The sequence below is a fragment of the Nerophis ophidion genome, linkage group LG26 (genome assembly GCF_033978795.1).
Source record: "Nerophis ophidion isolate RoL-2023_Sa linkage group LG26, RoL_Noph_v1.0, whole genome shotgun sequence".
NCBI lineage: Eukaryota > Metazoa > Chordata > Actinopteri > Syngnathiformes > Syngnathidae > Nerophis > Nerophis ophidion.
The window spans coordinates 28,897,654-28,922,376 of record NC_084636.1 but is presented as its reverse complement, the minus strand read 5'-3'; the positions used below and the strand labels follow the sequence as shown (position 1 = coordinate 28,922,376).

Here is a 24,723-nt window from a genome sequence, read left to right as displayed (position 1 = left end):
TACAAACATACCGTATTTTTCGGATTATAAGTCACTCCGGAGTATATGTCGCACTGGCCGAAAATGCATAATAAAGAAGGAAAAACATTTTTTACGTCGCATTTCGGGTGGACATTTATTTGATAAAATCCAACACCAAGAATAGACATTTGAAAAGCAATTTAAGATAAATAAAGAATAGTGAACAACAGGCTGAAAAAGTGTACGTTATATGACGCATAAAAACCCAACGGAGAAGGTGCCTGGTATGTTAACGTAACATATTATTGTAAGAGTCAATCAAATAACTATAACATTTAGAACATGCTACACATTTACCAAACAATCTGTCGTTCCTAATGGATAAATTTGGTGAAATCTTCTTCCTCGATGTCACTTCTAAACAACTCTGCCAACTCCAAAGGTATGCGCCGCTTCCTCTTGTTGTTTTCTGCTGCATATTTCACTAGGTCCAGCTTGTAATCTGCAGTCCATGATTTCCTTTTCGGTGCCATTTTTTTTCAGCCCTTCTCAGTTTTTATAAGTTTCCGCCAATGTTGAAATGATTCACCTTAATAGCTACGGCAGTGGCATATAGCATATAGCAGTTAGCATCCCATGACCCACAATGCACTTCTGCCATGACCCTCCCCCACCGAATTCATATTGGTTGACGTGTGTGTGTGACGATTGCTGACATTTGCTTTGTCTCTTCCGCAAATGAGATAAATTATATTATTTAATATTTTACAGTAATGTGTTGGCCCTGCGATGAGGTGGTGACTTGTCCAGGGTGTACCCTGCCTTCCGCCCGATTGTAGCTGAGATAGGCGCCAGCGCCCCCCGCGACCCCGAAAGGGAATAAGCGGTAGAAAATGGATGGATGGGATGTTAATAATTTCACACATAAGTCGCTCCGGAGTATGTGTCGCACTCCCGGCCAAACTATGAAAAAAACTGCGACTTATAAACCGAAAAATACGGTACTTGAAAGTTTTATTCAGCAGGATTTTTACAAAACACAAGCAGAAACGTTGCGCCGTGTTGTCAAAGTCCACCTGCCTCGAGACCAAGTAGACACCGAAAAAAGCTTGTGTGTCAGTTGGCATACACTTTACAGCAGGGACGCTCACACTTTTTCTGCAGGTGAGCTACTTTTCAATTGACCAAGTCGAGGAGATCTACCTCATTCCTATTTATAATTTATATTTATTTATTTATGAAAGAGACATTTTTGTTAACAAGTTAATGGTGTTTAATGATAATACAAGCATGTTTAACACACAGATTCTTTTCTTTCATGAAGACAAGAATATAAGTTGGTGTATTACCTGATTCTGATGACTTGCATTGATTGGAATTAGACAGTGGTGCTGATTACGTCCGCATTTTCAAATGGAGGAAACAAAAAGTCCTCCTTTCTGTCCAATACCACATGAAAGTGGTTGGATTTGGCATCTCATTTGTCCAACTTGCATACTCGTTTTTAAACACTTTGTTATGAGAGTAGCATATGTGTGTGGCCCTTTTAATGTCTGGCAGCAGGTGAGTGACGTCAGTGAGAGTGCGGGTGGGCAAGCAAGTGAGAAAGCGGCCGCTGAGCGCGGGGGAGAAATACATTGGCATCAAACTCCGTAGCTTGCTAGCTTTCTGAGACTCTTATTTTGTTAGCACAGGCAGGATGAAACAGGTCTTTTATGGTGAAGACAGGAACTGTGCTGTCGGTCTTTAGAGTTTTGACAGTAGGTACGGAGTCTCTAGAAATAAAATGTGTTTCTCTGCGTCCGCCCTGTTAGTGATTTTTTTCTTAAATATGAGCTCGCAGCAGCCAGCGTCATCTCACAAGATCCTCGGGTGCCGAGAATGTCAAACAACTGACGAAAGTGAAGTCTTGGTATGATTGATGATTGCTCATTTTTATGTCTATTTTTTAATGCCTGGCTTGAGATCGACTGACACACCCTCCGAGATCGACCAGTCGATCGCGATCGACGTAATGCTCACCCCTGCTTTACAGTGTCTGTTATCACGTTCTGCAGGACCCGAGTTGAAACGTATCACCTAATAGAATAAAACATAGGCACATGTTTCGATTTGCGTATAACCTTGGTGGAGGTCTACAGTCTAACCAAGTGTAATTGGGAATTTTGGAGCTTTTATGGTAGAAATGAAGCTCCGTCACAGTGTTGTATGTGAAACAATGTCAGAATGGATTATACGTGTCTAACTTGTGTATGTTTTTCTTTCTGGCCACCCATGTCACGGGTCTTTAACAAGTAGCTAGTGAACTACCATCTGCCACCTGATTTTAAGGAGCTCACCAAAATGTCAAATAGTATTTCCCTAAACCTTTAGTATTCCTATACGGTACCGGTTCAATTTAGACACAATGCCTCTATTTAATGTCACAAAACAACATAGACAATGACCGCCCTGTCTGAGTGGAGATCGGTTTGATAAAGTACTATTTTAAATGTCATACAAACTGCGCACCCTTTTTCTTTCTTCTTGTCAAAGTAGTTGTGAGTTTGGTTTACTGTATGTATGTTTTTCGGATTGACAATGCTAGTGGCCAATATGAGCAATATACTGGATTCAGCGCTGCTTATTTCTAACCATATGGGACCAATTACAGTGCAACCTAATAAAACTGTACTCACATTCTCTCAAAAAAAGTGTGCTATTTCCTCATTGGTTGCAGTCCCAGCCTTGCGTGAGACAGTCTGATACTTTTTCTTTAAAAACGATTTTTATATTACTCAGAGTGCGGCAGCAGCCCCCAGCCCTGTAATGGGAGGGATGCCCCCTGGTGACGGTATGCCGGGAGGACCGATGCCGCCTGGATTTTTCCAGGTGAGTTCAGCGCCACACTTACATCACATTACAATGAACTCCCCCCCCCCCAACATTCAGCGCACCACTTTTTAATTGCAAGTTTAACATCCATTCAGTCATTTCCTTCAGTTTTTAGTGCCATTATTGATTTTGGAACATTGCGATACACCTGTCCATATTTAAGTACACCCACATAATTTACAAATCATTATGCAGAGAGCTGTTGCATACATTGCAATTACCATATTTCGCTAAATGAAAACACTTTTCATGAAGCGTGTTTGAGATGTGAAAGAGTACCGGTACCTAATATTGCTCATCTGCTTCACTTAGATGAATGAACCTCTAGTAAGCTTCACTGATGTTTAATATGGCCAGGTCCATCCAGTGCTGTAAACAAGCAAGGTGTGGTCTGGCCATTTCCCCTAATGGAGAAATCGAAGCGTGCTGCACCTACTGTTAATCAATGCAAATCATGATGCTCAGCTCTTGTCAGGCAACTGTGGTACTAAGAGGTGGCTCTAAGATCCCAACCAAAATGTTAACTTAACGACCAGGAAGCTGCGGCTCATTATGTGTGTTCATGTCAATTCCGCGAAAAAACATTTTGACATTGATGTAAGCACATTGCAGATTCCAATGGAGGAGTCTCAATTAGACCCCTCCGCTCTCTTTTAGATCAGCAGAATTAGCTCGAAAGTGTGCGCGCTGCCGCTAAGTGTTGTTATAAAGCTAATTGCACATAGCTTAATTGATGCTGTTATTTTGGGGGGAAATTAGCGCTGATAACACGCTGCATGCAGCAGGATTCTTAATGTCTTGATTGACAGGTGGGAGAGAGCCCACATCCTCTCCATGCCTCGTCTCTCATTCAAAGCCAAGTCCTCATGCTCTTGCTCCTATCTGCTCGGCTTTCTTTACCACCGTTTTGTACACGATACCGAGCTTGTTTTGTTTGGCACCTCTCGCTCTCTAACTGTCCTCTGCCCTGCAGTAACCCTGCTTATCTGTCTCTGTCTTTCCCCACGTTTTCTCCCTGCCGTCATTTTGTGCAATGCCACAGGGTCCTCCTGGTCCCCAGGGCTCTCCTCACCCTCAGCCTCCTCCCCCTAACAATATGATGGGACCACACAGTCAGGTAACGCTCCCTTTCCCACGTTGGCCCTCTTTTTCTCTGTTGTTGCTGTCTACAGTCGAACACTGCTTACGACTTCATGCTTTGCTTTGTATCTCAGTCTAATGCTTTATGCTTCCTCAGAGAAGGAAAATTCACTTTTTTAATAGAAATCTCACACAGATTTTTTTTTTTTGTCCTAGTCCTTCATGTCACCTCGCTTTGCCGGGGGCCCTAGAGGTCCCCCCATAAGGATGGTAAACCAGGTAAAGCATACACACACATTCATGGACGCAAACAGAACATTCAGTACATCAAAACCTTTGAATCTCGGTCCATTTTTGCGTTTAAGTGATTTCCTTTTCATTTGTTGATTCGATGTCTTCTCACAAAAAATTTATTTTTTTGCGAATCCAAATTTTAAGAATTAACAAAAATATTCATTTGAATTAATTATGATTTACAAAAAAATGTTTATGCCCCCTTTTAAGCATTTATAAAGGCGCTAATATTGAAAGTCCCCCTGGCTCTCACGGCCCCCCCTAACACCTCACCATGTATCCATCATTGTCTATACAGCTTATCTATACTGCTTTAGGGTCTAGACTGGGTGCTTACGCCATAATTTTTCTGTATTTTTCTCAAGCTGACACACGCTCCCTATAATTCTATGGTGTTTACAACTATAATAAATGCCGATTCTTATCAAATATATCAATCAATCAATCAATCAATGATTATTTATATAGCCTTAAATCACTGGTGTCTCAAAGGGCTGCACAAACCACAACACAAACCACAACGACATCCTCGGTAGAGCCCACATAAGGGCAAGGAAAACTCACACCCAGTGGGACTCACACCCAGTGGGAGGTCGGTGACAATGAAGACTATGAGAAACCTTGTAGAGGATCCCATATGTGGGCAACCCCCCCCCCCTCTTTGGGAACCGAAAGCAATAGATGTCGGGCGGGTCTAACATGATACTGTGAAAGTTCAATCCTATATATATATATATATATATATATATATATATATATATATATATACATATATATATATATATATATATGTATATATATGTATATATATATGTGTATATATATATATAAATACTGAATACTTGTTGAAAAAAGTATAAATACTTTTGAGCAAAAATCCTTTTTTGACATTTCCCGTCATTTCTACCTGAAAATGTCATCATTGTATGAATAATTTTGGGCTCGACTGTGTTTTTGAAATGTCGAATTATTGATATTGATATTTTCTCCTCGCAGCCCCCAGGTGGAGGACCAGGCCCTCATCCCATGTTGCCTAATATGGACCCCACACGACCGCAAGGTACGAATCGCCATTGTTTCATCCCTAAACAGTGCAGCATTTTATATTCTCACAGAGTGCCTGGATAAGTTTTTTAACCGAACTGGAAGTACTGGTAGCTACTTGGACCATAAAAGTGAATACTTGCGGCACGAGCACACAGGCAACAACTTGAGCGCTACGTGTCTACATATTAGGGCTGTCTACAAATAGATAAAACATTTGGAAACTCGATTCGGAGGAGTCTGATTCAACTTATCAACCTTGCAGTCAAATCGTCTGACATTAAAACTCCCTGACAGGGATGCGAGAAAGTATCCGCTGAAGCTCCCTGTATACAGCAGTTGTTTTGGGAAGAGAGATTGATAGTGTGCATCATTTCCTCTTTAAATACTGTATTAGTTGTGACGCTTAGCTGGCATCGTGGTGAAGTTGCGTTCTCTCAATGATGCAATGTGAAAGGGATACAGCGTAAAGGTAAGAAAATATTTATTTGTGACTACTAAAACAGACCAGGCACAATAAGACTTGCACATAGGCAATATAAACAAAACCAACTGAACTAGCATGGGAGCTAGAAAGAACAGAAAGCGCTAGCATGTGAACTTCGAACATGTTGAAAAGAGAAAGTGGAAATTGTGACGTATCATGATGTATGCTTGCATGTTCGAAATAAACTCAAACTCAAAACTAGGTACAAACGAACTAAATAGCATGGAAGCTAATCGAGATCAAAAAGATATTTACCACAATGCGGGATAGCGACGTCAAAAGCAAATTACACTGCGAGACAGAACGAACCAAAAGGGCAGGCTTATATAAAGAGATAATCAAAAATCAGGTGCGGATGACAAACAGAAGGCAGGTGACACTAAATGGGTAACTATGAGAACGGAACAAAACAGGAAGTGCCACCAGGGAATAAGGACGTCACATAACAGGATGTGATATACAAACAGAACATGACATGATCCAAGTCGTGGATCATGACATTAGTAAAATATTATTGTGTGAAGAAAAATAGCTTTTAGAGAATAAGAAATAACTCTATATACAATTTCAGCTGTCACTTTCAGCCTTTTCCTCAGAACGGTCATTGCTTCATGGTGTGACGTCTTGTGGCTACAGGGTTATAACATTTTTGGCGGAAATCTGTGTTTTTAAACATTTATTTTCGCATCAAAATATCACTTCCACGTTTTTTGATTAAATACATCCATCCTTTTTTCTACCGCTTGTCCCTTTTGGAGTCGCGGGGGGTGCTAGAGCCTATCTCAGCTGCATTGGGGCGGAAGGCGGGATACATCCTGGATAAGTCGCCAACACAGAATGACAGACAACATTCACACTTACATTCACACACTAGGGCCAATTTAGTGTTGCCAATCAACTTATCCCCTAAATATCAATATAAATATGATGTAAAGAAAATGTTGCTATTTTGGTTATTGTCCTAATTTTAACAGACAACAATATTTACTAATGGGAAAAATGTTTCTGCATGGGAGATGTGATTGAGGCTTGTCAAACACAAAGCTCGCCGTGCCTTCGGCCTGCTGAGTCCCGCCGTCAACCCGGGTGGGACTCGCCGGTGAGTGTCACCTTGTCTCGGAGGTATAGCTCTTTTATTTTGGAATAGAATAGAACAGATCTTTATTGTCATCGTGCATTGTACAACAAAATTGCAAGCAAACTCATTTTGTGCAAATTCATATTGAGACATAAAAACATAAGAACATTGGTACTAAGATAACTAGATAAAAATAAATACATAAAAAACATAAAATACCAAGCATACAGCTCACATTCTTTAGTATGTATGCCTTGTGTTCAACGACACTATTGCTCTCGGGTAGAAAGTGTTCTTGGACCTGTTTGTCCGGCATTTTATCGTCCTGTATCTCCTGCCAGAGGGCAGCAGTTCAAAAAGTTTATGTCCGGGGTGAGATGGGTCCCTTATGATATTTTGGGCCTTTTTGAGGTACCTGGCACTGTACAGTTCATTTAGGGAGGGGAAAGAGCAGCCAGTGATCTTTATGCCAGTTTTTATGACCCTCTGAATTTTACGAATGTAATGATCCATCTGCTGGTTCACATACGGAAACTTTGTTACAGCTTTTACTTCCTCTGTTTAGTCAATTTTGATGTCCTCTTTTTGCTATACTAGAGCCGAGAAGGTCACAAATTGTGGTTTTGCCTTTTTTGAAAATGGTAAAAAGTCGTTTTTTTTGTTCACTTTGATGAAAGACTATTTTCATTTTATTGAGGCCCTAGTGCAGTGGTTCTCAACCTTTTTTCAGTGATGTACCCCCTGTGAACATTTTTTTAAATTCAAGTACTCCCTAATCAGAGCAAAGCATTTTCGGTTGAAAAAAAAGAGATGAAGTAAAATACAGCACTATGTCTTCAGTTTCTGATTTATTAAATTGTATAACAGTGCAAAATATTGCTTATTCGTAGTGGTCTTTCTTGAACTATTTGAAAAAAAAAGATATAAAAATAACTAAAAACTTGTTAAAAAATAAACAGGTAATTCAATTATAAATAAATATTTCCACACATAGACGTAATCATCAATTTAAAGTGCCCTCTTTGGGGATTGTAATAGAGATCCATCTGGATTCATGAACTTAATTCTAAACATTTCTTCACAAAAGAAGTAATATTTAACATCAATATTTATGGAACATGTCCACAAAAAATCTAGCTGTCAACACTGAATATTGCATTGTTGCATTTCTTTTCACAGTTTATGAACTTACATTAATATTTTGTTGAAGTATTATTCAATTAATATATTTATAAAGGATTTTTTAATTGTTGCTATTTTTAGAATATTAAAAAAAAAAAATCTCACGTACCCTTTGGCATACCTTCAAGTACCCCCAGGGGTACTCGTACCCCCATTTGAGAACCACTGCCCTAATATGTGAATGTGAGTGTGAATGTTGTCTGTCTGTCTTTGTTGGCCCTGTGATGTGGTGGCGACTTGTACCCCGCATTCTGCCCGAATGCAGCTGAGATAGGCCCCAATACCCCCCGTGACCCCGAACGGTACAAGCGGTAGAAAATGGATGGATGATGTATTAAATTAATTTTGGAATAATCACGTACTGTATATGTGCGAAAGCACATCCATATGACAATATTGACACCCAGTGACCAGTCAGTGTACACTACTACATAATGTCATCTGTTTATTTCTCTTAAAAAAAAAAACTTTGGTTTGACTGATCGTCAGCTATGGGCGAAATCTTAACAAATCAGATGTGACTCTGAAAACCCTTAGTCAAAGACAGCCTTACTACCTATAACAAAGATCAGTGGTTCAGAAACCTTTTTTCACAAAGTATAACCTCAGAAAACACTTGGCTTTTTAAGTACCACAATAATGACCAACATTAAAGTACAGTAGTCTAGTTGCCGTAAGTATTCATTATCAAAATGGCAGATGATTTATTTAACAAGGAGATTTAATACTTTTGGCCATTGTAACATTACCCACAGTTTGAACAGTTACACTGTTTGAATACAGGAAAATAAAACACTGTACTTCAATGAAGTGGTACTCTGGCGTACCACTAGTGGTACACGTACCACAGTTTGAGAATCCTGACATGGATTGTCTTCCAGCACAGTGGGCAGCTTTACAACAGCTGAGTGGTAATCGGTAAAACAACACACTGATGATTCTGAGAGACCAATTTACTGTATGCACCTCGGTAGGTGCTGCTGTTTTGGTTAGCCTCAGGGTTCAAATTAACCTAGTGATTCATTCAAGATAAGTTAAGGGTGTTATCAAGGAGCTGTGAGCTTCCATCTTCTCATGAGCTGTTTCCTTTCCTACAGGTCACCCTAATTTGGGGCCCATGCAGAGAATGAGCGGCCCTCGAGGCATGGGGCCAATGGGTCCTGGCCCTCAGGTAGGCCACTCCCCTCGAAACTGTTACATTTTAAGTTCCCACAGATCCCTCATAGCATGTTTTTTTTATTTTATTTTATTTTTTTTTAAACTATTTTGTTTTTTCAGAGCTTTGGTGGTGGGATGAGGCCCCCACACAACACCATGGGCCCCGGCATGCCAGGAGTGAACATGTGAGCCTTCAATTTAGTCACTCCGTTTCAACCGAAGTGCATTTTCATTCTGAGATTTACACGGCTTTTACCATTCAGGGGACCTGGGACTGGTCGACCATGGCCCAATCCCAACAATGCGAACTCTGTAAGTACACACACACACACACACACACACACACACTTACACTAAAGACTGGGAAGTGCTGGTTCAGATTGCAGTCGGATCTTCTCTCAGAGCGGCAGAAGTCTTAATGTGCTCCAAGGTTGCCATCTTGGGATGCAATTGTGGTATTATGTGTCACGTTTTCCACAGACAGCCTAATGTTGTTAAGATGATGCAATGATGAACGATGACAATTTGAGGTCTACAACAGAGTGGTTTGCCTTCCCATCTCTGGTCAGTAATGCTCTTATGTTTTGGGTTACAGATGCCTTACTCATCGCCATCTCCTGGCGCGTACGGGGTGAGAAGACATCATTTGTCTTTACACAAACACGTTCTAAATAAATAAGGTTTGAAGTAACATGTTAATTTTTTTTTTTTGAAGGGAGCATCTGGAGGAGGACCCCCGGGGACTCCTATCATGCCCAGCCCTGCAGGTCACTACTTTCTGTTACCAAGGATGCTAATCACTGTCAGGTCCATGCATTAACCAGTACCATTTATATGTATCATGATTTTGTTTTATATATACAGACTCCAACAACTCTGGTGACAATTTGTACACCATGATCAACACTGGACCCGGCAACAGAAATAATGTAGGTTCCTCCTTGACAATGTTTTTATAATTTTTTTATACTGCCAAACATTTAAGGTTGCTCCATACTGGGATTTCAGAACCATTAGAAACAGAAATAGTTCACTATAATTGTGCAGACAATTTTTTTGCATTATATCAAAGATATTGCAAGTGTAAAAGTAAGTGTTAGTATTAAGGTATAAAATCAATAAAGTACCCACGGGATAATGTGAAGGTGATTATAATCACGGGCAGCACGGTGGAACAGGGGTTAGTGCATGTGCCTCACAATACAAAGGTCCTGAGAAGTCCTGAGTTCAAAGCTGGGCTCGGGATCTTTCCGTGTGGAGTTTGCATGTTCTCCCCGTGACTGCGTGAGTTTCCTCCGGGTACTCCGGCTTCCTCCCACCTCCAAAAACATGCACCCGGGGATAAGTTGATTGGCAACACTAAATTGGCACTAGTTTGTGGATGTTGTCTGTCTATCTGTGTTGGCCCTGTGATGAGGTGGCGACTTGTCCAGGGTGTACCCCGCCTTCCGCCCGAATGCAGCTGAGATAGGCACCAGCGACCCCAAAAAGGGACTAGCGTTGAAATGGATGGATGGAAGGATTATCATCACTGTTTTCATTTTAAAAGTGTAAAAATAAGTCAATCACAGGGTCAACAACATAACGCTACATTTGATGAGTGGTTAAATTTACGGTGGTGCTGGAGTTGCCATCATTAAACCTGTTAATTGTACAGGCAGCATTTTAGATAACATTCTCAACTGTCTTGTCAAGTGTAAAAAGAAGTATCACCGTAGTCCCATTATTAATGCCCATTCTCGCAATTAATCCACTTTGATACATTTTGGAATATTTAAGATGCTATAAGTGAACGAGTGAATGTGAATATATGCTAAGCGAACTGAACAAAACCTCCAAGTTAGCTTTGTGTTATAATTGACAAAGGAAATTAGTGTAATATTTAATAACTAGGGCTGTCAAAAATAACGAGTTACCTACAATAATCATGTACATACTCATATTAATCAAGCACATTTTTTTGCTCCTTTACTTTCTAATCTATTCTAGCAATAAAATTGCATTTGTGTCCAAATATTGGGGTCTTTTTAAGATTAATTAAATTTTTTTGAGTTATTTGGGAATTATGCAAGCAAGTAGAAACTACTAGTAATTCTTAACCGTGATTAATCCAAATTCAAAGGTGTGATTAATCTGATTTAAAAACAAATAATCGTTTGACAGCAATATTAACATACCTCAATAATAATTTCATTCATTTTTTTAACAATCTGTGAAGGGCCAATATAAAAAGCTACGGGCCAAAATTGGACCCTTTTCTTTCTTTAGTTTATTTGGAACATGAACACACTTACAGCACAATACATCACACAATTTCATTTTACATCAATAAATCAATCAATGTTTATTTATATAGCCCTAAATCACAAGTGTCTCAAAGGGCTGCACAAGCCACAATGACATCCACGGTACAGAGCCCACATAAGGGCAAGGAAAAACTCACCCCAGCAGGACGTTGGTGTGAATGACTGAGAAACCTTGGAGAGGACCCCCCCCCCCCCAGGGGAGACCGAAAACAATGGACGTCGAATGGGTCTAACATAATATTGTGAAAGTCCAGTCCATAGTGGATCCAACATAATAGTGAGAGTCCAGTCCATAGTGGATCTAGCATAATAGTGAGAGTCCAGTCCATAGTGGGGCCAGCAGGAGACCATCCCAAGCGGAGACTGGTCAGCAGCGCAGAGATGTCCCCAACCGATGCACAGGCGAGCGGTCCACCCCGAGTCCCGACTCTGGACAGCCAGCACTTCATCCATGGCCACCGGAACTGTGACCACCCCCCTCCGCAAGGGAAAGGGGGGCAGATGAGAAAAGAAAAGAAACGGCAGATCAACTGGTCTAAAAAATGGAGTAGGAAGAAGCAAAGCTTATTTAATCCAACCCCTTTCCCACTTCAGAGCGTTTACAAATATATACATTCATTTACTGACCTTTTTATAATAGAATGATATCTATGAATTAGTATATACATCAGTTTTGTAATATGTAATTAATGAATTTTGGCATTATTAAAATACTGATAAGATTATCTTTTTTTCAATGAGGTTGAAAGTAATTCTAATAGTTCTCCTTCTTTGTACTTTGTACTTTGCCCGTGGGTCCACACTTTGGACATCCATGGTTTTGAAGCATCCATCCATGGTTTTGAAGCATCCATCCATGGTTTTGAAGCATCCATCCATGGTTTTGAAGCATCCATACATGGTTTTAAATCATCCACATCTGCCAGCAGGTTTACGTCTAAATACACAAACCCTATGATTTGACGCGTTGGCATTTGTTTAATTACCAGTATCAAACATTGTAACAATTAGAAATCACAAAAGACGAAAATCATCATCAAGTGGCTTTTAAAGTTAATTATTACGCTGTAATAACCATGACCATTCTATGCGTTGCTCTTTTTTTTTGTTTTTTTAACATTTGACACTTACCGGTATATCAAAAAAAAAAAAAAAAGTTTGCCGTATTATAAAATAAAAAAAAAATTAAGTGGAGTTGCCATCATAAAACCCGTTGTCCTTCCTTCCTGTCAAATGTGTTTTGCACTCGTGCGTTAAAGCAGGGGTGTCCAAAGTGCGGCCCGGGGGCCATTTGCGTCCCACAGGTCATTTATTAACGGCCCCACGGCACATTTTAAAAATACTATGGAAAAAAATTCAAACATAAAAAGTGGTATAAAACAGCAAATGTAAAATGTAACAGGAACATTTTACAATCTTTACTCTAATAGCACACAGCTGCCATGCAGGCTGTTTCTTTCTTTAAAAAAATAATAAGTGAATCAAAATCAATGTCATTATGAATTATTGACCTATTCAAGGCTCCAATTACGTCACATTAAATATTCCACTTCGAGATATTTTTGTGGGCAAATGTTGGATATTTTGTGTTTGCCATATAAAAAATGAGCTGTTTTTTTTTCAAAGAAGGGCCTAAAACAAACAAGCAAAAAACATAAACTACAAAAAAACGTATAATTGACGAATAGATCTGAAGTTGTGTTAAAAGTAAACAATAAAAAAAAAATTATAATTTATTTTTTAACACTTTGATGAGTAGGACCCCTTTGGATCAGTGTGTTTTGTTTTTAAGTGTCATTGCACAAAAAATAATAGTGAATTAAAATCAATGGTGTTATGAGTTGTTGACATTTTTACGGCTGCAATTATTATATAATCTCAAATATTCTACTTAAAAATGTTATTGGGTGAAAATATTGCACATTTTGTGTTTTTTTTTCCCATAAAAAAACATGGTTTTCTTTGACAAAAAGAGCATACAACTTAAATCTTTAAAAACGTCATATTGACAGATAGACCTAATGTTGATCCAGAGATTTAAAACTTGAACAATAATAATAAAAATAATAATACTGAAAAATGACACATTTTTAACATTTTATTTTTACAAAAACCCTTTGGGGTCCACAGGATCAAGCCTGAGTGGAGGACTAAATGTATATTTTTTATACATATATTGGATTGTTTTTTTAAAATAAATGGCCCCCACTTGCTTTGATTTTTCAGTGTGCGGCCCTCAGTGGAAAAAGTTTGGACACCCCTGCCTTAAAGCGAAGACCCTAACTACATGCTTTCTTGCTTCCGTTTTAGTTCCCTATGGGTCCTGGCTCTGATGGACCCCTGGGAGCCATGGCTGGGATGGAACCGCATCACATGAACGGGTCACTAGGTAAAACGGCGCCTGTCGTAACACACAAGACTGTTTTTGTTCATTCCTCATCTTAATGGTCTTGGTTGTTTTAGGCTCTGGCGACATGGACGGCATGAACAAGGTAAACCTTTACTGGAAACACGCATGTGACCATATATAGTCTCTCTACGTGTCTAGTCCAAGCGTTTGTTTTTTTTTTTGTCTCACAGAATTCTCCAAACAATTTAAGTGGCATTAGCAATCCTCCCGGGACCCCAAGAGATGATGGAGAGCTGAGTGGGAACTTCCTCCACTCCTTTCAGAGCGAGAACGTAGGTCCTCCCTTGTTGTCGTCATTTGATGAACTTAAGTAAACATAGCATGAGGACATCCTTGAGAGTCTGCTGGTTTTGGGTTTTGATGGAGGTGGGGGTGGGGGGGGCAATGTTAGTATATATTGTATAATTTTGTGGAAAAAAAATCCACGAGCTATGCTGTTTTGATAACCTTATTACACAGCAGCCATTGTGAAACTGTGAATTGTAAGTTGGATGCAGTTAGCAGACAAAACACAAACAAAACTGGTTTTTCACCAAACTTTGCAGGGAGGTGGCTCATGGGTCAAGGAAGAACCGATTTCTTATTGGTGAGGATCTGGATAAAGATGCCGTTACAGGAATTGATTTTTCACTGTTGGCGCTTTTCCGCTGCGCAGTAACAGCTCGGCTCAGCTTTACTCGTCAGGGACGGTATTGTTTTTGTTATTTTTTGGGGTTCTTTGTTGTGGTTGGGTTTTTTTTTTGTTTTTTGTTTTTTTTTACTTTTAAAACTATATACTGTGTGAAACTAAAAAAACAAACAAAACAAAAAAAAACAAGCCGCTTTGAAAGCATCAATATGCTAACAAACACCAACAACAATGGAGGAAAACGGAGGTGTCCTGTTTTACTACATCGATGTTGGTAAGAAGACCAGTTTTATTCAAGAGGAGACTTGAGGGCGGCTGCAGCCAAGTGGAGACTGTGGGGTATAATACTGCCGCAACAGGGTAAGCTAACGTTAGCATGTGTGTTAATTGTTGTTATTTATATGTGTGTATCTTCAAATGTTACAATGACTGCTGCAGCAGTGGTTTTCATCACTTGTGTGGTATCAGCTCTATTAACTAGAAATAGTCCCCGGTTATACCTTTCTTTGGTCAATGGCTGGGTGGCATAAAACGCCGTATCCGATTTTCTTCTTTGCGGCTTAATTCACACGATAGTCAAGCAGCTTGAGCGTAGCATTAAAACAAGTGAGAGTGAGTTTAGAGTTTGAGCAGAAAACGCCGTATTGCTGTTCTGTTTTGGGTGTTCCAGTCGTTCAAATAGAGGGATGGGAAAGAGTTTTAATAGAGCCCAGAAAGAAGGGGCTCATAAAGTTATTAAAGTCGGAAAAAAAATGGAAGAGCGGAGAAGGAAATGGCTCCTAAAAATAACACTGTCACTATCTTGTGGAACACAATCGGACCATGCTCGTGTCTGCAGTGATCATTTTGTAAAATGATTGTTTGAACATTTGATTTGTTTGGGAAACTTTCTGTGATGCAATCGAGTTAATTCACTACTATGTTATTAGTGTTTGAGAGCAGTATTAAGCGTAAAGAAAGGACGAGAGGCTGCAATTTGTGTTCTTTTGTGGTTACTATGCCTAAATATAAGTAAGAAGACCTGGTTGTGCAAATAAACTAACGTCATTTTAAGTCCTAGTAGTAAATAATTTGATTGTTGGTCCAATCCACCGTAAATTAGATGAACAAATCTCTCGTAGGCTCAACAGCATATACAGTATACTGAATCTTGACATCACTAGCAAACTTTGCTGATCAACGGACATTAATAGCTGAATATTGATTAAAAACAACTGCAGACATGAATTGTAGATGAGACTAATATTTGTAGCAGGAAATTAATTTTAAACAAACATCCTTCTCATTAACGTCACGATCACAGCAGCACAGCATTCGTTACTTCAATCAAAAACGTTACTTCGCGATGCACAAATAAGTCTAATTTTGTCTTTCACAGAGAGTTTCATTTGACAATCTTTTCTTCCTTAAATCCACATGAGTGTCAAATAAAGTGAGGTCGTGGCCAGCGGTAACCTCTTAACGATGAATGGTTTCAATCTTTTTTTTTTATAGTAATTTTGTTAAAAGTGTCAAAATCCACTCCGTTCTATTTGAAATATTTCTGTCATGATCGCTTATATATTAGCCTCTAAATCTTTTCAAAATATGCCCAAATCTGCACTGATCCAGTAAATAAACCGTAGCCTAACAGGACTTTAGATAATTGCCGGAAATGCCCGGATGTGCCTCTAGGTTACGTGATTGCAGCCCAGTTATAGAAACCTATCAATAGTGAAGAAAGCCATGTACAGTCAGGTGCAGTGGAAAAACTACCCCACTAAATAGTGACACTTTCGACACTATTTGGACACTTGTTTTGCCATTTGGACAATAACGTGAGTTTGTGGGTAATAAATCTATACCGCTGTAAAATTTGTACACTAAATATTCTAATGTGCAGTAGTACCTCAACTTACAAGCTTAATCGGTTCTGTGACACAGCTCTTAACTCAAAACGCTTGCATCTCCAATCTCCAAAGTCTACCACTGATATGAATTGAAATCAAGCAAAAAATTTCACAATTTTAACATGTAACATTTATTTCAAAAAGAAAAAAATAACTTTTTGATAGCAATATTCAGGGTATCCGCGGGTCACTTAGAAAGTCTTAAATCCAACAATTTTGAGTTTAAGGCCTTAAAAATGTCTTAGAATTATCCTAAGACTTAGACTTAGATTTCCTTTTTATTGTCATTCAAATTTGAACTTTACAGTACAGATAAGAACCAAATGTTGTTGCATTAGCTCGTTGTAATGCAGGATAAAATAGCAATAAGGTGCAGATATAAATACATTGATTTACAGTACAGATACAGTAAATCCACGTTTATGGATGCATGTTATATTGTCTTTATATTTCAGCGAGTTAATCCATTTTGGGGGGGAATTGAGAGGATTATTATGATGCGTTCAAGAGTCTTAGGGCCTGAGGCCTAAAAACAGCACATTGCGCATTTTGAAAAAAAAAAACTGTTCTTTGGAAAATAAAATAAAAAAGGCTGTTTTGATTTTTGCTAATATTTTTTCAATTAGTTTACAATAGAGATTGTTCTGTTTTATTTAGTTGATTTAACCGTTTTGTTTTCCGATGTGAAAGAGCCGTGAATGACTTATGATTTACTCTGGCCCCCTGATTTTCTTTGATGTCTTTGTTTTTTTTAGGAAATGGGCCTAAATTATATTCATTATGGTATTAAAAAGTCTGAAATTTGAATTGTTATTTTTACGATGTATTACTGTTAATGGAAAAACGACACCACAGTTTTTTTTCAACGGTAAAATTTCTGGTTACTGAGCTGCCAGTATTTGTTTTTAACCGTAAAATCTATTATTTTTCCAGTATGCAATTGGAAGGATAATTTTCTTTGAAGTCATAAGACTTAGACTTCCTTTTTATTGTCGTTGAAATTTTAACTTTACAGTACAGATAACTAAATTGTGTTGCATTAGCTCATGGTAGTGCAGGATAAAAAAGCAATAAGATGGAGATATAAATAAATAGATTACTGTACAGATAAATATATTGCACTTTTATAGATGCATCCACGTTAATGGATGTATGTTATACTGTCTTTATATTCCAGCGAGTTAATCCATTTTTGGGGGGAATTGAGGGGATTATTATGATGCGTTCAAAAGTCTCATGACCTGAGGCCTAAAATCAGCACATTGCACATTTTGCAAAAAAAAACTGTTCCTTGGCAGAATAAAAAAATGGCCGGTTTGATTTTTGTTAATATTTTTTTCAATTAGTTTACATTAGAGATGGTTCTGTTTAATTTAGTTTAACTGTTTTGTTTTCCAATGTAAAAAAGCAGTTAATGACTTATTTATTCTGGCCCTCCGATTTCCTTTGATGTCTTTGTCTTTTTTTTCCGTATAGATAGGAAATGGGCCTAAATTATATTCATTATGGTCTTAAAAAGTCTGAAAATGTACTTGTTATTTTCACGGTGTGTTACTGTAAATGGAAAAACGACACCACAGTTTTTTTTAACGGTAACATTTCTGGTTACTGAGCTGCCAGTATTTTTTTTTTTTAACTGTAAAATCTATTATTCTTGCATTGTACAATTGGAAGGGTCGTTTTCTTTGAAGTCATCAGTCAAGCAGAATTTTAAGTATATAAAAAAACACGTTTTAAAGTGTGGTAGTAAAATAGTTGTTTCTTTAATAGATATTAAAGTTAAAACGATATTCAATTGCATGCAGTACATGTATTTTTTCTGTCAAAATGGAAAGAACGAATACATTTATTAAGAAAGATAAAGTACTTTATTGGCCGTATAAAATTATGTATTGGACCCGATTTGGCCCCCGGGCATGTAGTTTCACACCTGTGGTATAAAGTAATGCCCTTATAATGTTAATCTACACACAAAATGTGTTTTTAAAATGTACAACAAAATGTCAAGTTATACAGTAATCCTTGTTTATCATACATACCTGCACAATATAAGATTAGATTACTTATACAGTCGTCCCTTGTTTATTGCTGTTAACAGGAAATGAATTTCCGCGAAGTAGGGATCAAATCCTACCTTCTAAATACGCAAAGTGTGGCTAAGTGAGCAGCAGAGAGAGACAGAGCGTGTGCAAAAATCTAAAAAAATTTAAAAAAGCAACGACAAAAATGCTAAATATAAAAATGTCAATAAAACAACAAAAATGACTTTCATTGTCATCAGATATTTGTGAAAAATTATATCAGAGCTGTGAGGGGCAACGTATGCCTCAAAGAGAGAGAGAGAACAAAATATCAAAAAGTATAAATACAAAAATATAAATAAAACAACAAAAATGACTTTCATTGCCACCAGAGAGTTGTGAAAAGTAGAGCTGTGATGGGGAGGGGCAACATGTGCCTTAGTGAGCAACAGCGAGAGAGAGTGCACAATACGAAAAAGCAACAATATAACAAAAATTGTAAAAACTGAAAACGTCAATAAATCAACAAAAATACTGTCAGTGCCGTCAGATATTTCTGAATGAATTCAGTAGAGTTGTGGGAGGAGGGGCAAAGTGTGCCTCAGTAAGCAACATAGAGGGATAGAGATCGCAAAAAATCAAAAAGCAACGATGTAACAAAAATTATAAATACAAAAATAATATTAAAACAACGGAAATGACTTCCTTTGTCTTCGGATATTTGCGAAAAATTAAGTCAGTAGAGCGGTGAGGGGGAGGGGCAAAGTGTGCCTGAGTGAGCTGCAGAGAGAGCGCAAAATATCAAACAAGCAACAATGGAACAAAAAGTATAAATACAAAATTGTCAATAAAACAAAAAAATGACTGTCAGACATTTGTGAAGTGAAGTGAATTATATTTATATAGCGCTTTTTCTCAAGTGACTCAAAGCGCTTTACATAGTGAAACCCAATATCTAAGTTACATTCAAACCAGTGTGGGTGGCACTGGGAGCAGGTTGGTAAAGTGTCTTGCCCAAGGACACAACGGCAGTGACTAGGTTGGCAGAAGCGGGAATCGAACCTGCAACCCTCAAGTTGCTGGCACGGCCACTCTACCAACCGAGCTATGCTGCCCCAATGAAACATGATGTCAGTAAAGGGCTTCACGGTGGCAGAGGGGTTAGTGCGTCTGCCTCACAATACGAAGTTCCTGCAGTCCTGGGTTCAAATCCAGGCTCGGGATCTTTCTGTGTGGAGTTTGCATGTTCTCCCCGTGAATGCGTGGGTTCCCTCCGGGTACTCCGGCTTCCTCCCACCTCCAAAGACATGCACCTGGGGATAGGTTGATTGGCAACACTAAATTGGCCCTAGTGTGTGAATGTGAGTGTGAATGTTGTCTGTCTATCTGTGTTGGCCCTGCGATGAGGTGGCGACTTGTCCAGGGTGTACCCTGCCTTCCGCCCGATTGTAGCTGAGATAGGCGCCAGCGCCCCCCGCGACCCCGAAAGGGAATAAGCGGTAGAAAATGGATGGATGGATGATGTCAGTAAAGCTGTGAGGGGGAGGGGCAGTATGTGCCTCAGTCAGCTGCAGAGAGAAAGAGCGCAAAATATCAAAAAGCAACGATGTAACAAAAAATATAAATACAAAAATATTATTCAAACAATGAAAATGACTTGAGATGTCTGATGTTATCGGCCGATAAATGCTTTAAAATGTAATATTGTAAATTATCGGTATCTGTTTCAAAAAGTAAAATGTATGACTTTTTAAAACGCCGCTGTACTGGAGTGGTACACGGACGTAGGTGAAGTACAGAGCAGTTGCGCCCCCCAGTTATACTTACCAACCCTCCCCGTTTTCCTGGGAGACTCCCAAATTTCAGTGCCCCTCCCGAAAATCTCCCAAGGCAACCACTCTCCCAAATTTCTCCCAATTTCCACCCAGACAACAAAATTGGGGGTGCCTTTGCATGCCAGCCCAATCACACAATATCTACGGCTTTTCACACGCACAAGTAAATGCAACTCATACTTGGTCAACAGCCATACAGGTCACACAGAGGATGTGACAACTTTAACACGGTTACAAATATGCACCACACTGTGAACCCACACCAAACAAGAATGACAAACACATTTCGTGAGAACATCCGCACCGTAACACAACATAAACAACAATGGAACAAATACCCGGAACCCCTTGCAGCACTAACTCTTCTGGGACACTACAATAATAATAATAATGGATTAGATGTATATCGCGCTTTTCTATTATTAAATTCTCAAAGCGCTCACAGAGAAGTGGGAACCCATCATTCATTCACACCTGGTGGTGGTAAGCTACATCAGTAGCCACAGCTGCCCTGGGGTAGACTGACGGAAGCGTGGCTGCCAGTTTGCGCCTACGGTGTGAGCGGCACCGGGGGCAAGGGTGAAGTGTCCTGCCCAAGGACACAACGGCAGCGACTTGGATGTCAATAGGCGGGACGCGAACCTGCAACCCTCAGGTTTCTGGCACGGCTGCTCTACCCACTACGCCAGGGGTGGGCATTACGTCGATCGCGATCGACTGGTCGATCTCGGAGGGTGTGTCAGTCGATCTCAAGCCAGGCATTAAAAAATAGACATAAAAATGAGCAATCATCAATCATACCAAGACTTCACTTTCGTCAGTTGTTTGACATTCTCGGCACCCGAGGATCTTGTGAGATGACGCTGGCTGCTGCGAGCTCATATTTAAGAAAAAAATCACTAACAGGGCGGACGCAGATAAACACATTTTATTTCTAGAGACTCCGTACCTACTGTCAAAACTCTAAAGACCGACTGCACAGTTCCTGTCTTCACCATAAAAGACCTGTTTCATCCTGCCTGTGCTAACAAAATAAGAGTCTCAGAAAGCTAGCGTGCACAAGCTAGCAAGCTACGGAGTTTGATGCCAATGTATTTCTCCCCCCGCCCTCAGCGACCGCTTTCTCACTTGCTTGCCCACCCGCACAGTCACTGACGTCACTCACCTGCTGCCAGACATTAAAGGGCCACACACATATGCTACTCTCATAACAAAGTGTTTAAAAACCAGTATGCAAGTTGGACAAATGAGATGCCAAATCCAACCACTTTCATGTGGTATTGGACAGAAAGGAGGACTTTTTTTTTCCTCCATTTGAAAATGCGGACGTTATCAGCACCACTGTCTAATTCCAATCAATGCAAGTCATCAGAATCAGGTGATACACCAACTTATATTCTTGTCTTCATGAAAGAAAAGAATCTGTGTGTGTTAAACATGCTTGTATTATCATTAAAGACCATTAACTTGTTAACAAAAATGTCTCTTTCATAAATAAATAAATATAAATTATAAACAGGAATTGACCAAGTCTCCTCGACTTGGTCAATTGAAAAGTAGCTCGCCTGCAGAAAAAGTGTGAGCGCCCCTGCACTACGCCATGCCGCCATCCCAATATACACCCCCCGTTATCCCCTATCCCTCCACCGCAACTTCAACCTCCTCATGCTCTCTCAGGGAGAGTATGTCCCAAATTCCAAGCTGCTGTTTTGAGGCATGTAAAAAAAAAATACACTTTGTGACTTTAATTATAAATATGGTATTTTTTTCCATAACTTGAGTTGATTTATTTTGGAAAACCTTGTAGGATTGTTTAATGCATCGCAACAAAATGAGGCATAATAATGTGTTAATTCCACGACTGTATATATCGGTATCGGTTGGTGTCGGAATCGGTAATTAAGAGTTGGACAATATCGGATATCAGCAAAAAAGCCATTATCGGACATCTCTAAAAAATGACTTTCACTGCCGTCACATATTTGTGAAAAATAAAGCGGTGTTTGCACTGACAGACTAGGAGAGATGCAGCGGCTGCATAAATTCAGTGAGGAAAATTATGTATGGACGAGAAACTGCAAGAAAAAGTATCGATCCCGTCAAGTATCCATCCGATACCGATAGAAAAAAAACAACACACTCAACGTTTGTGCTTGTACTTATTCATTGAAGTGCACTTCTAACTCCTCTTCCTCCCTCCTTCGTCCTCTTGCAGTACTCTCCAACCATGACCATGAGTGTGTGACGTCCTCCTCCTCCTCCTCCTCCTCCCTCCACCATCGTCTCCACCCAGCCTCATTTGCCATCATTCCAAGGATTCGAACTCCCCTCTCAGCCAAATGCATCAGCAAAGAATCAGGGATCCACACCTTTTAAAAGAAAAAGTGAAGGACAGTTTTCTCCATTTTTGTCCGCAACCAGCTACTGAATCCTCTCCCTCCTCCCGTCTTTTACAGCAAACAATTGTTTACCTCTCGTACTTTTTATTATGAATCACTGCTTGGCGCAGGAAGTGTCTCCCGCTTTCAAACACTGGAGAGTGTACATAGACACATACATACAGTACATGGTGAGCCTTTTTATTTTCCACTACCGCTTCTCGCCACAACACACTCGCCGCCTGCCTTTACGGATAGACACCCAGCCGTGTTCGCTCCCCGCTTTGCGTCCATTACGGTCAGTCTGCAGACGAGAGAAGCTGAGAATAATGTCACACACTGACCAACTTTGCAATATTTTGTTCTATTTAATTCTATTTTGTCCCCCCCCCCTCCCTGAGTATGTGCAAGTGATCCCATTCAGGCCAATGCATGGATGGCGAGTACAAACATACTACCTACAATAGTGCTGCTTTAAAAACATCCTGTCGTCGCCACATTGCTGCATTTATGACGCCTTTTTAACCCCCCCTCCCTCCCGTACATTTTGATGTCTCGGTCATTTTTTTGATACGATCTTTGACTACGTATATCCAAGGCCCCAGTTCTCCAGAGTTAGTCCAAGCTCTCCTGACGGATTTTAGTCGGCATCTTTATTCAACTTAGCAGCAGTCTTGTAAATGTAATGAGGATTTTTGTTTTTTTTTGTTTTATCGTTCCTCCTGTGAACATTTATACATGTCTGTTCTACGTTGCCTTTATTTGCTTATATTTTTTTATTTCGAAATTGAGGAAAGATTGCTTGTTAATATAATTTTACAATAACTTATCTGCCTGCGTCTGTTTTTATTTGTAATTTAGTTTTTTTTTTTGTTCCACTCAATTTTACACTCGCGCTGCAGGCACTATTGGTATTTATTAGACAAATAACAGACAGTATCGTTCAACTGAGGCATGGAATAAAATAAAAATGGTGTTTTAATACAAAACATTACAATGATTGGTCTTCAGTTTTCATAAAGTGTGTTTTGTTTATAAAATGTAATTAAAATCAATTTTACTGCCCCTTTTTAAAGTTAAATCACCACTGATAGTCACACACACACTAGGTGTGGTGAAATGACCCTCTGCATTTGACCCATCCCCTTGTTACACCCCCTGGGAGGGGAGGGGAGCAGTGAGCAGCAGTGGTGGCCGCGCTCGGGAATCATTTTGGTGATTTAACCCTCAATTCCAAACGTTGATGCTGAGGTAATGGGTCCCATTTTTATAGTCCGGGGTTTGAACTTACCACCTACCGACATCAGGGCGGACAGCGCAGTCTGCTGAAAATGATGGAAAGTGCCACTCTACATGGCAACTGCCGCTGTAGTCCAAGTTGAAGGTGCCACAAAACACATTTTAAGATATTCAACATTATCTTAAAATGTTAGCTGCCATCTGGCGGCTAAAGTGGATAGTGCACTCCCTAATGTGTCACGTTTCATATGTCAGGTAAACCATGACGAATGGAGGCAATATGAATACCCTTTCCTACTGTAAATTAAATATTTTCATAGCTAGACTATAACAAACCCGTGTGTTTTGTTTATAAGATGATACCCCTTTTTACTGAATATTCTGCTAATCTATCACGATAAATATTGTAATTTACATACCTACACAATATATATATATATATATATATATATATATATATATATATATACACACACAAATATACTGTATGCTATATCTATGTATACATGTATTCTGTGTGTATATATATATACAAATATTTATATACACATATGTTTATATATACATACACATATATATCCACACTCACACACATATATATACATATGTGTATATATATGTATATGTGTATATACATATATACTATATGTATACATGTATTCTGTGTGTATATATATACACATACAAACATTTAGATATACATGTATACATATATATACATATATATATATATCCACACGCACACACTCATATATATATATGTATATACATATATATATGTGTATATACATTATGTGTGTGTGTGTATATATGTATATATTGACATATATGTCTATACATAATATAATATATACATATA

At 39.1% G+C, this 24,723-nt stretch overlaps 1 protein-coding gene across 5 annotated transcripts in view; it reads left to right on the top strand.

The window, feature by feature from the left end:
- Window positions 1–23,614, top strand: part of ssbp3b (single stranded DNA binding protein 3b) — a 46,885-nt gene extending 23,271 nt beyond the window's left edge. Inside the window, exons 5-19 of one of the 5 annotated variants that reach the window (XR_009804408.1) lie at window positions 2,743–2,832; window positions 3,878–3,952; window positions 4,132–4,194; window positions 5,206–5,269; window positions 9,098–9,171; window positions 9,279–9,343; window positions 9,422–9,470; window positions 9,754–9,789; window positions 9,874–9,925; window positions 10,023–10,087; window positions 13,775–13,853; window positions 13,928–13,956; window positions 14,045–14,146; window positions 14,420–14,563; window positions 22,463–23,614. Coding sequence is in view for 4 of the 5 variants with exons in the window: in XM_061888211.1 (XP_061744195.1) it covers window positions 2,743–2,832; window positions 3,878–3,952; window positions 4,132–4,194; window positions 5,206–5,269; window positions 9,098–9,171; window positions 9,279–9,343; window positions 9,422–9,470; window positions 9,754–9,789; window positions 9,874–9,925; window positions 10,023–10,087; window positions 13,775–13,853; window positions 13,928–13,956; window positions 14,045–14,146; window positions 14,420–14,460; window positions 22,463–22,478 (900 nt within the window). In the remaining variant the exon portion in view is untranslated. The remainder of the gene's footprint in view (window positions 1–2,742; window positions 2,833–3,877; window positions 3,953–4,131; window positions 4,195–5,205; window positions 5,270–9,097; window positions 9,172–9,278; window positions 9,344–9,421; window positions 9,471–9,753; window positions 9,790–9,873; window positions 9,926–10,022; window positions 10,088–13,774; window positions 13,854–13,927; window positions 13,957–14,044; window positions 14,147–14,419; window positions 14,564–22,462) is intronic. The other 4 variants (XM_061888211.1, XM_061888212.1, XM_061888213.1 and 1 more) reach the window with 4 other exon arrangements.
- Window positions 23,615–24,723: the final 1,109 nt, after the last annotated feature.